Source organism: Poromitra crassiceps, assembly GCF_964638095.1.
Source record: "Poromitra crassiceps genome assembly, chromosome: 23".
Classification (NCBI taxonomy): domain Eukaryota; kingdom Metazoa; phylum Chordata; class Actinopteri; order Beryciformes; family Melamphaidae; genus Poromitra; species Poromitra crassiceps.
Window position 1 is genome coordinate 12,929,122 of NC_139639.1, and position 12,399 is coordinate 12,941,520.

Sequence of the window (12,399 nt, forward strand, 5' to 3'; positions counted from 1 at the left end):
GGGTTGATTGATGTCCCACCGTCAAAAAAAAAAAAATGTTTATGTAAGACGAGTTAGCTCGTCCTTGGCACTCAAGCGCTGGATTATGTAAGACGAGTTAGGTCGTCTATGGCACTTAATGTGTTAATATCCACATCAAAACAAGCCCCTTATGTGATTACCCGATTACTAACTTCACTTAACTTAACTTAATATCCAAATCAAAATGAGCCCCTTATGTGATTACCCGATTACTAACTTAACTTAATATCCACATCAAAACGAGCCCCTTGTGTGATTACCAGATTACTAACTTCACATAACTTAAAGTGTAACTAACCCCCAAAACACTTTTTTTCAGCTTTTAACCAATATATATGACTTTGGGGGTGATGTGTGAAGAATTCTGGTCAGAATTTCCACATTTGACACCAAACTGTTGCCATTCTGCCATTTGTATCATTTTTCAGCAGCATAACTGGCATAAGCGCCCTCTAAGGGTGGAACACTGCTTTTTTTTTTTTTTTTCCTCAAATGAATGGGAGATTTGGTACAACCTGACGTCAGGTTGTCCCCAAAGACTATGGGATTTCAAGATAATTACTCCCCTACCCCCCCTGTACCCTTTCGGCTCCTCAGAACTCCAAGCCTATTCCTATTGAAGTTTGCTCTTAAAATACTGAACCAAACGTCGTCAAACACAAACTAAAATGAAAAAGGGACTATATGGCAACTTGGACGAGGGAATGACGTAGAGAAATCTCGCATTGTGTTACCCCAGAACGGGGGGTTTGTCGTATTGTGTGGTGTGCTGCTGTAACGAGCCCACGTCACTTTGCTCTCGTAACGTAGTTTGAGACACTGCCATAGAGATACATGCAGAAAAATAATTAAATTTCTAGTTCGCCACTGAATTACCAAATTGATATAACTTTCAACCACAAACAGGCCACCAGCGTTGGCTAGTTGTTGATATTTATAAAGATATGGCCCCTCTCAAATAAATTATTTTTGAGGCAGTAGGCAAACTGTAATGGCGTCGTTTTCCGAAAAAAAATCTTGACTTGAACACAGCCAAAGAGTCTAGTATAGACAAGAGTATATGTCATTTCTTGGTTTTTTCCATAGGTATTTTCAAATCACTGTTCTAATACATATCTAGGGGGTAAGTCCTCCTTTAAGCTTAGGGAAATCCTCCTGGTCATTGCCAAAACATGTATGACAGAAGTCAGACCTCCCATTGCCAATGTGAATGTGGCTCTCAGAGGTGAAGAGCTGCATACCTCTGGAAAAGATCTCACATCCCACAGGATTGAATGACTATGTGAATGGTCTCTCTATTTTCACTCATCTAATGCTGTGAAGATGATGTATTTGTACGTATTTTTGTCTCTTTATCATCTTATTTACTCGTTTTTTTGTCTTGTATTGTGAACAACACTTTTGTACTGTCATTGTATACGTTTTACATAATGAAAAACCAAAATAAAATGTATTAAAAAAGGAAAATAATAGAACAGAAAATGACATCACTTTACTGTAATGCACTTATGCCACATCAAGATATTACGACATCCAAAATCTAAGAAGATCGTCTCATGTCACAATATCAATAATATTGATATATTGCCGAACTCTACTTTGGAGTCAAAGATATACATCTCGTAATGACGGGTTGTGTGTGTGTGTGTGTGTGTGTGTGTGTGTGTGTGTGTGTGTGTGTGTGTCTGTCTCACCAGGGCCATTGCCAGCGTGGAAAAGCATTGACAAGCCTGTTGGCTGTAGCAGGCATTGTTGTTGTTGTTGTTTTGTTGTTTTTTTGCATTTTAATAGATAGGACAGTAGGCAGACAGGAAAGGTGGAGAGAGAGAGAGACAGAGAGAGAGAGGGGATGACATGCAGCAAAGATTGAGGGCCTGTGTCCTGGTCGCTGCACTAGCACCCTGGTCGGTTGGGGCGCCTGGTTGGGGCAGAATGGAACTGGTGAGAATAGTGTGATCCTCCCACGTGCTACGTCCTGCCGGTGAACCTCCTCGCTGTCAGGTGAAAAGAAGCGGCTGGCAACTGTGCATGTGTTGGAGGAAGCCAGCTGCTTCTTTTCACCTGACATCGAGGAGTTTCACTAACAGGACACTATTCCACACAGTTGCCCTCCCCCCCCGAACATGTGCCCTGATCGACCAGGGGAGGCACTAGTGCAGCGATCAGGACTCATAACCCACCAGCTTCCCACCCGCAGACACGGCCAATTGTGTCTGTAGGGACGTCTGACCAAGCCAGAAGTACAGCTGCCGGGAACTGGACGCCAGTCTCTGTGGTGTTAGGCGAGTGCTTTTACCTCTACACTACAATACCCAGACACCCCTATTTTTTAATGTATGTTTTTGCTGAATCCTTTTCTAAGAACCCAATTACCCCCACAGGGATTGATTCCAATGTAATCATATCTAGTATTATGGCTCTAGTGCTGTCTCTGGTGTCAGTGCAGTGTGGGTGAGTGACGCGTGTCCGTGGGCCTCACCCTCCTGGCTCCTCATGCTGACCATGAAGTGGTCCAGCTGGCAGCGCAGGAAGTTGTGCTCCTCCTCCAGCTCCTCGATGCGTTTCTGCAGCCAGGCGTTCTTCTCCAGAGCCACGTACAGGTGAGCCCACAGGTTAGAGACCAGGGTGAACAGACTGTACTGAGAGGGAGGCTCTGGGGGAGGAGAGAGGAGAGGACATAAGAGGAGAGGAGAGATGAGAGAGGAGAGGAGATGAGATGAGAGGAGAGGAGATGAGAGGTAACATTCTGGAGAGAAGAGGTTTATAAAGTCAAGTCAAGTCAAGTCAAATTTTATTTATATAGCACCTTTCATACACAAAGGCAATTCAAGGTGCTTTACAAAAAAATAATCGAAAAAACAAGCAGCAAAGCAATGCACATATAAAAAACACATAAAAAACACAGCCGACAGTTTTAGTTAAAATATATACTCAAATTAACAAACATGAAACATTATTTCTGTTTTAAATAAGTTACAAGGCATTCTTCAGTATTATTATTACATGCACAGTCCATTTGTTGGAAATGTACAGGAATCTTTTTTTTAAATTACAGGCCGAGAGAGGCAGTAGTTTAGTAGCAGTTAAAAGCAAGAGTAAACATAAAGGTCTTAAATAAGTGGGAGGCAGGCCTCCCCAGGGGGGCTCCAAACAGTTTCAGGGGAGGCTCAGTGAATGGAAGTGAACAAATATTACATTAGTTATCAAAATGAGATCACATAGCCTGTAACATACAGTAACTTAGCTCTGATGCTCAGCTCCTATGCTGACTAGCCTAGCCATCGTTTACATTGAGGACGCATGCGTCTCACACTAGAGCAGGGGTGCCCAAATTCTTTCCCATGAAGGGCCAAAACTCAATCTGGGTGGAGGGCCGAGGGCCAAAAATAGACGTTGTGGAATTACATTCAAATGTATTGTGTTTTATAGAAAATTAACATTCTAAATCTAAAATAACATTTCAATATAATAATCTACTTTTGATCTGTTTGGTAATTGTAATAATTTGCAATTGGTTATATATATTTAAAAAAGCATCTGAATTTGTGGGGAGCTTAAACATTTAATCAGTAAACACCCAGTTAAAAACAGTTGTATTTTCCACATTTGTAATCAAGAGAGAAATTTGACTTAATTCACAACTTGAAAAATCCTCAAGGTACTTTGAAAATCAGCTTTATTGTCCATCTTTTGTAAAAAATTTGCCATGACAATTTGCAGGGATGCAATCTCAGGAGTGAACACACGTGGCAAGCAGATCCAAAAACAAGCAGAGCTGACCAAATTGGTCAGCACTGCACTAGAGGCATCATCTACCTGTGTCTGTGTGTGCGCCATGTTGAGTCCTTGGCTACAGCATGCAACATGCATTTCAAAAGTCCGGTTTTAGACTAACGCAATAATTCGATGTTTTAAGTGTATGTAAATGTACTGACTGATTGCAGAGATCATAGACACTCATCAACACTTTTAAAAGCAAGTTAGAAACCCTCCACATGTCCCCTCTGTATAAAGAGTTTGATGGGTAAACCTCTGTAACAGAGCCAGCCAATCAGATGAAACCCTGTAAACACCTTGTCTCTCCCAGGGCCCTCCCCACTGCTTCACTCCCACAGATCAAACACACAACAGTCTGTTGTCTCCTCTCCATGGGGCATCCTGCATAGGGGGCTGGAGGAGATGAAAGCCACCAGGGGGGTGTGTGTGTGTGTGTGTGTGTGTGTGTGTGTGTGTGTGTGTGTGTGTGTGTGTAACCCACACAATAACCCATGGCCAATAACCCATGGCCATGGGTTATTGGTTGCCATGGCAACTCTCTTACTAAAAGCCTTTGGTTACCTCAAATGACAATGTAAAAAAAAACAAATGGCGGAGACAGCTGTCAGATCCTTGTGCATCGATCTTCGCTTATAACTTTACTAATACTTTGCAGAAAATTATGTTTTGTACAAGAATAGACGCGGGCTAATGTCTTCTTTGCAAAAAAAAGGCTGTTAACCCCGCATTTAACCCCGCATTTAACCCCGTAACGTTAGTTGGTGTCGGGCTTTGCAGAAAGCACTCAGCTTTTCAGCAAGCGCTGAGAATGCAGCGCTGCGCTCGAGCTGCGTGTCGGGCTTTCCAGAAAGCTCTCAGCTTCTCAGCAAGCGCCAGGATTGGCCAATGTCAACTTCAGTCTCCAGAACGATCCAATCAAATCACCTGCACGTTCTTGCGGTCCCGCCTTACAGTAGTGTTTCAACTGACTCTATCAGAATACCATGCCAGTCGGACTTATAGTATTATTATTATTATATTATTATACTTGGAAACCGTTTTATAAAAGCAATATAGCACTCGAGCTGCGTGGTGTTGTGGCATATATCCCGCTGATAATATAATATAAGTTATATTACTGAGTTACTGCTAAAAGTAATATATTACATGTAATATGTTACTTTTGTAATGAGTTACCCCCAACACTGCACAGGACCAAACGCAAAACACCTCCGAGAGCTGTGATTACGCTCGCATTAATAATTAAAACAAAAAAAGATAAAAAGCTAACGTGCATAAAGTGTTCAAGCCGACTAGTCAAGCTAACAGCTAGCACAGTCGTCCATTGACAGTGAATAGACAAGCTAACAGCTAGCAGAGGCCTCCTCCATTGAGTAGCCCCGAGCTGCAGTTCTATTGCCTCCATTGACAGTGAATAGACAAGCTAACAGCTAGCAGAGGCCTCCTCCATTGACAGTGAATAGACAAGCTAACAGCTAGCAGAGGCCTCCTCCATTGACAGTGAATAGACAAGCTAACAGCTAGCAGAGGCCTCCTCCATTGAGTAGCCCCTAGCTGCAGTTCTGTTGCCTCCATTGACAGTGAATAGACAAACAGCTACTGTACAGCAGTAGGTTTGACAAGCCAGTGACAGGCAGCTGCATAGCGAGACAAGTTTCATGTCATGAATGAATTGTCACGAAAGCCCACAGTTATGAGACTAATCTCCACTGTTCACAACTTCAAACCAGCATTTACCTCACGCGCTCCCTGTTGTAAGTCTCCTCTCCTCTGACAACCCAGTAACATGCTGTAACAGGTTTGATGGTGTGTAGCTTCTATTGTTAGCATAATTATGTTGCTCAGATAGCCAGCTTCATATAACATAACAGACTCAGGCCACGGCAATTGTGGGATTTCATTAGGGGACTTAAGTGTCTAGCAAAGTCTTCTGAGAAGGGAGGAACGTAAAGCAAGTTGTTGTTGTCGTAAAAGCAATAAACAAGAAACGCAGTGGACTCGAGTACGGCTCTGGAGTGGACTATGCATGTTCAATAGTTGCCACCACTTGCGCATGCACAAATCACAACGGAGAAAGTGTTTCTGAGTTAATTTCTTTCATTCTTTCTTTTAGTTTCTGTAGGCTATAGTTTTATTTTTGTATAGGGCCTACTGTATTTTTCTTAGCTACTGCTAGAAGTGTCTTGAATTATAATGTATGGAATAAAAACTTCTACAGACCATACATACAGTCCATGATTATAAGCCACAAAAGCTGATGACTTCACCTGTATTTACAAAAATAATTACTGTAGCATATTACAATGACTCTCTCTCTTGTACACACTGCAGGGGATGAGGACTCTGACTTATTTTGATACTGTTTGTTTTTCAGTTTTTTTGTAGACCCTAATAATTTGGCATATGATTTTGATACTGATGGTTTGGTTTCATAGAAATCATTAATCATACAAGTCCAGCACTGCTGCTTTAAGCTTCAAAGACATTGTTAAAGTTCACAGCTAGAACCATGCATACTCATAGGAGTATATTGTATCCAAGGTTATTTGTCAATTTATTTTGACAAGAAATACAAATAACACTAAATAGCTACAAATATCACACAGATGAATAGAAAAAGTATAGCCTATACAAAGCATATATATATTACATGTAAGATAGGGACAAAAGGACAGTGAACTCGCAAATATATAAAAAATAGCCTACATCTAGCGGACACAAAAAGAATTTGATGGATTTCATGACTAGTCAATTGATAGGCCTACACCAACACTGGCTCAGTCTCAAACTGACAAAAACAATCTAAGGGAAAATGTGCAATTACAATACAATAAAAAAAAAAAATCTCAGCTTTCGTAGCTGTCACTGTGCGATCCAGATTGTGAATCAGAGTGCCTGCCAAGCACTCTGCCTGCAGATCGGGACAGGACTACAGTTGCTCAGGCTGGTGGGGGCCTGTAGCATCTAACTGGCCGACTGGGACCTCCTGTGTTAGCAAAGACACATTACAGGACTCGACCATCATCAGCACATCAACATGAACTCGCCAAGCACACCTCTCTTTTGATCAGGTCTGGTCTTCTGAAGGAACAAACAAAGTAGGCTACAAGTAGCCTACATAGGCTACTGGCAGCTCTCCTGACATCACATATGGCCATGAGCAGTAATTGCAGGTGAGGTGAGATCCAAACAGTGACATGTGACGTGAAGGTCTTTCTCTGCTCGCCCGCCCTGCAGCTCGCATACACAGCTCGGCTGCTACGCGGCCTCGCCAACAGTTCGGCTGCTGCGTGGCCTCGCCTGCTCTATTGGCATGTGCAGCCAACAATTCCTCTCCCTTTTACAAAAAAAACATCACAAGTGCTCGAGTGACTGATGATTTCACAATGCCTATGACATCATCAGTGATGTGATAAGATGATATCCACGATGACATCATGGTGATGGGACATCATCAGTGGGACAAAAATTGAAACAAACAGACAAAGCCCACTTGCTCCCTTTTATATGATGATGATATATAAACTTTTCCTGGCTGGATTCTTTGCATTATATAGAAATGCGTATAGTTAGGCTGTTTTTAACCAAATCGGAATATAACATCAGATGAAACTGTAATGATGGTCAACAGTTTCACCTGCTATACAAACACTGAACAATGCAGAAAGTAGTTTCAAGAACACAAACAGAAAGAACAGCACAGTTGAAAGTTGACTTATGTTCCACCATGGAACCACGATTGACGTCACTCACGTACGGCCACGCCCACCGCCGCCATGTTCTCGACATAGCGCTGCAGCTCTTAAGTGACAACCTATGTGAGAGCAGCATTTATAGGAAGCTAGCCGCCGTTAGCGTTACCTGTATCGTTCCTATTGTGTTCGGATGGTGACCTGCGTTACATGTGGCTGTAGTAATGACAGCAATAAAGTCCCCGTGGTTTGTTTCTATCTCTACCGTCCACAGACGTGAAGGGAGCGAGACGGAGGATACGTCAGCAGCACAGGAGACGTGTGGATAGTTAGGAGAGACAGGTGAAACTTTCTGACAGCTCCTCACAGCAAAGTCTGTTCACCTCGTTTTTTCTTTTGTTTATTATTACAGGCATTAACGGCAGCATACAAACAACAACTCTGGGGTTTTTATTGCTGTCATCACTATCGCTATTTTGTAATGGAACAGAAACGACAATAAGGCCGTTACTATAGTTGTCAGCTGCAGGACGGTATGTCAACAATATGGCGCTGTGCTGTCCGGTGTTAGCGAATAAGGTCTATAGTCCCCCTACAATTGTTGCAATGTCGATATTGAGGTATTTTTGGTCAAAAAAGATTGTGATATTTGATTGTCGATATCGCCCAGCCTTAGTCTATCCATAATATCACTCATCTGAGATAGTCTATAACCTCACTAATCTGAGATATCTATCCATAATATCACTCATCTGAGATGGTCTATAACCTCACTAATCTGAGATATCTATCCATAATATCACTCATCTGAGATACAGTAGCCTATCCATAATGTCACTAATCTGAGTCTATCCATAATATCAATAATCTGAGATAGTCTATAACCTCACTAATCTGAGATTCCTATTCAGATCAGGTATAGATTAGTGAGATTATGGATAGGTAATACCTATATGAGAGTATATCCATAATCTCACTAATCTGAGATAGTCTACCCATAATCTCACTAATCTGAGATAGTCTACCCATAATCTCATTAATCTGAGATAGTCTACCCATAATCTCATTAATCCGAGATAGTCTACCCATAATCTCATTAATCTGAGATAGTCTACCCTGAAGATAGTCTACCCATAATCTCATTAATCCGAGATAGTCTACCCATAATCTCATTAATCTGAGATAGTCTACCCATAATCTCATTAATCTGAGATAGTCTACCCATAATCTCATTAATCCGAGATAGTCTACCCATAATCTCATTAATCTGAGATAGTCTACCCATAATCTCATTAATCTGAGATAGTCTACCCATAATCTCACTAATCTGAGATAGTCTACCCATAATCTCATTAATCTGAGATAGTCTACCCATAATCTCATTAATCCGAGATACAATCTATCCATAATATCTCTAATCTGACACGCAGTTGATGACCCATAAACCCCTCAGTGTGTTGTGACAGCAGTGTGAGAGCCTCACCTCTCCTGTTCATGGGCCGAACACGAACAGCCACCTTGACATTGGCGTCGTCCAGACTGGGCTCCCCCATCCTGACTCCTTCAACAGAGAGGGAAGGTAGGTAGTAGTGCTGATCTCCCCGGGTCAACAGTCATCCAAAAGCCTGGAAACGTCGCCTTGCTAGCCGGGACAGTCGGCCAGCTAGCTCCGCGCTCAGTGCCGCTGCTCCTCCACAGACCATCCATTTCCACAATCAAACAAACAGCCTGGGGAAATCCTGCAGGAAGCCAGGCAGCCAGCCGCTGCTTCTTCTTCTTATCCTCTGCTCCTGCTCATCGTCCAGGCTAATCATGTATCTCCACAGAGGTGTGGGAGCTGGAGGGGAGAGGGTTTAGCTAGGTTAGATATGACATCAGCTGGTGGATTAGAATGAGCAAACACACATGCTATCTTGAGACAAAACACAAACGGGCTAGCCTGCTAATTTGCCTGGAAGAATGAGAGGGAGGCTAAAAGTGGAAAGGAGGAAAGGAGCATGTTTTCCTACCATATGACTACATTAACGTACCCAGACATTAACCAGCATTTAACCGACATACCGTGGTGGATTCATCCCAGAGGTGACATCGTTAACCGACACATACAAGCCAACGATTCCCCTCTTCTTCTTCTTCTTCTTCTGATGTTTAATGGCGGTTGGCAAACATAATTGTGTGCATTACCGCCACCTTCTGAATTGAACGTTTCACAGTACTGCAAAACGATGTCCAACCAAAGTGCTCCAAATCATAATATTGTCCATTCTGTCACCCAGACGCATTTGTCTGAGTTTTCTCAAATGATTCCCTCAGTATATTGTCTAAATCTTTCCCGTTTCGACAGCTGCTGAACGATTCCCCTCGTTTTTTTACTGCCGTTTTAGCTACCTACACTACAGCTTTCCAATGGAATCCGCTCTGTCCTCCTGCCTGTGGCGAGCTACAAGCAGCTACCGGCACCCACCCTTCCGGTTGGCAGATTTCGCCTTCAAAGTAAAAGCGCAAAAAGTTGTCCCTCAGAACTCAGAACCCAACTCGTACGATGCTCAATTTTCACTTGTATGATTGAGGCCAAAATTTGGGCTCAAAACAAGTCAGACAGAAATTGTTTGGGTCAGTAACGTTTCAGTTGTGTTTTCTGCTTAGTTGTGTTTTGTGTGGTCAAGGTTTTCTAATGAGCTAGTAGACGGGGAAGACGGAGACGGGATTGTCATAAATCTTTCAAAATGAATTACTCGTTTAAAAAACTATGTAACGTTAACCAAGGGTAACCAAGGCGTAGCCAAATGTAGGCTAGTTAGTGTATAACATATAGGCTACGTCTAATTTTCATCATTTATGTTTTCTTAATATTTTCATATTCCAAACCTTCTTTTTTATGTTGTCTTCTGTGTGCAGCTGCAACGACCACTAACCTGGTGTTTTCTCACTGACGGGGATCATCACCACGACCCGACTGAACGATCGAATAAAGCAAATCAAGTAACGGGTCAGGTTGGGCGGCTAGTCGTCAGCTGTCCGGTTTAGACTCAGCAAATTATCTACGTTAAAAGAATTTGCGTAAACAATAGCCATCATTCCTTTGGTTAAAACATGGAAAAATGTGTTACAGCTGTGTGCCATCTGCTTCTGTCCCCCAAAATCACGTGACACTTCCGCTACACTAGTGTAAAGCTATTGTACATTTATAACACGTAGCACTTCCTATTACAACTTTCAAAATTAAGCCACGTCAGAATCTGAATCAGCTTTATTGGCCAAGTAGGCCTATGTACAAACAATACAAGGAATTGGACTCTGGCTTGCTTTGCACTCATAGTACTCACACTCACATACACAAAAAATAAAGCTGTGCACAAGTTAAAAACAGGCAGGGCAAAAGGGTACAGTATTAGACCTCTGTAAAAATGTAGCCTACAGTAACTAGGCTCATAAAGTGTGGTGTAAAGTGTTTTAATTAGCTATAGAATACATATCAAGTCTGCAACATCAGAGAATCCAGTTCTTGTTTAAATTGAAAAAGAAACGATCAAGTAGCGAGGCTACTAGATATTGATTTCAGTGTGCAAGTATGCAGAGAGGTTGGCTCAGTAGGTTAACACATAGTTATTTGGCCCAAGCCTTGACGAGTGGCTTGTTTTGATAGTTTGATAGGAGGCAGACTACCGCAAAAAGCTGGTTGATACTGCCAGTGATGGTCAGAGGGTTAATTCTGGGGTGTCATTTTTCATCTAAATTGTAATCTGTTTCAGTTAGGAGATTCCATTGCACTACTAGAGGACGAGGTTAATATTAAATATAGATGTATAATATTGATCTTGATTATTCATATTTGACATCTGTACTGAAATTATGCAGTAGCCAACAGTGAGAGGTGGAGAGCAGGCCTGACTTTGGCTCCTTGTTTTGTGCTTCCATCTTGTGGTTTCTGTGGGAACTACAACATGAGCTAAAACATTTTTTACATTATTTTTACATTACCTGCCCATAATTCTTCTATGTAGAATTGTGTTGAATATTGTAAAGTAATTAAACTGTGCAAAGTTTTTATTTTCCAAAATGAATGAGCCCTAATGCATCTTAACTTAGTGTGTTCCATTCTGATCCTACTAATCATGCACTCCTCTTCCCTACTTCCCCCCCAGTGACCGACCCTCTCCGACTTATTGCTGGATCTGATACGAATGCCTTCCTTTGGTCTCCATCCCAGAACCTCTCTCTCTCTATATATATATATATATATACTCTCTCTCTCTATATATATATATACTGTATATATATACGGTATATATATAATATATATTTATATATATATATGCCTTATATATGCCTTATATAAGGCCTTATATATGCCTTATATATATGCCTTATGCCTTACTTATATAGAGGCCATTATATTATATAGAAGCCTAACATGCTTTTTCTCTGATCAGATTGCAATCAGATTGTGTTTTATCACTTGAAATGCCAGGTGTAAACACCCCCAAAACGCATTGAAGAAGGATTGCAATCTGATCAGCCAAACCACCTCCGGAGGTGGTCAGGGATGCATTGTGTACACATTGAACACAAGTGTAAATGCAATGTGTCCTCTCAATCTATATACACCAACTTTATGCGGATTGAGAGGACAACCATTAAAATGCATGTTAACGCCAGGTGTAAATGGAATCAGGCTGAAGTGATAAAATACAATCTGATTGCAATCTGATGGCAGAAACCACATGTTAACGCCAGGTGTAAATGGCCTCATTGTTGTTGCCACCTCTAATTGATTTGCTTGTAACCCATCTTTGTCTAGATCAGGGCCGTAGATATAGACAGACAGTGCGGTTGCACTGGGGCCCGTGAGGTAGGGGGACCATAGAGATTTGACGGTAACAATAATGTGCTCTTTATCTGCTGGCTG

At 41.8% G+C, this 12,399-nt stretch overlaps 1 protein-coding gene across 1 annotated transcript in view; it reads right to left on the reverse strand.

Annotated features, from left to right (window-relative positions):
- Positions 1 to 9,043, reverse strand: part of LOC310796728 (uncharacterized protein) — a gene marked incomplete at its 5' end in the record, with an annotated part of 30,439 nt that extends 21,396 nt beyond the window's left edge. Inside the window, 2 exons of the mRNA XM_083658965.1 lie at positions 2,482 to 2,674; positions 8,974 to 9,043. Coding sequence (XP_083515091.1) covers positions 2,482 to 2,674; positions 8,974 to 9,043 — 263 coding nt within the window. The remainder of the gene's footprint in view (positions 1 to 2,481; positions 2,675 to 8,973) is intronic.
- Between the last annotated feature and the right edge of the window lie 3,356 nt (positions 9,044 to 12,399).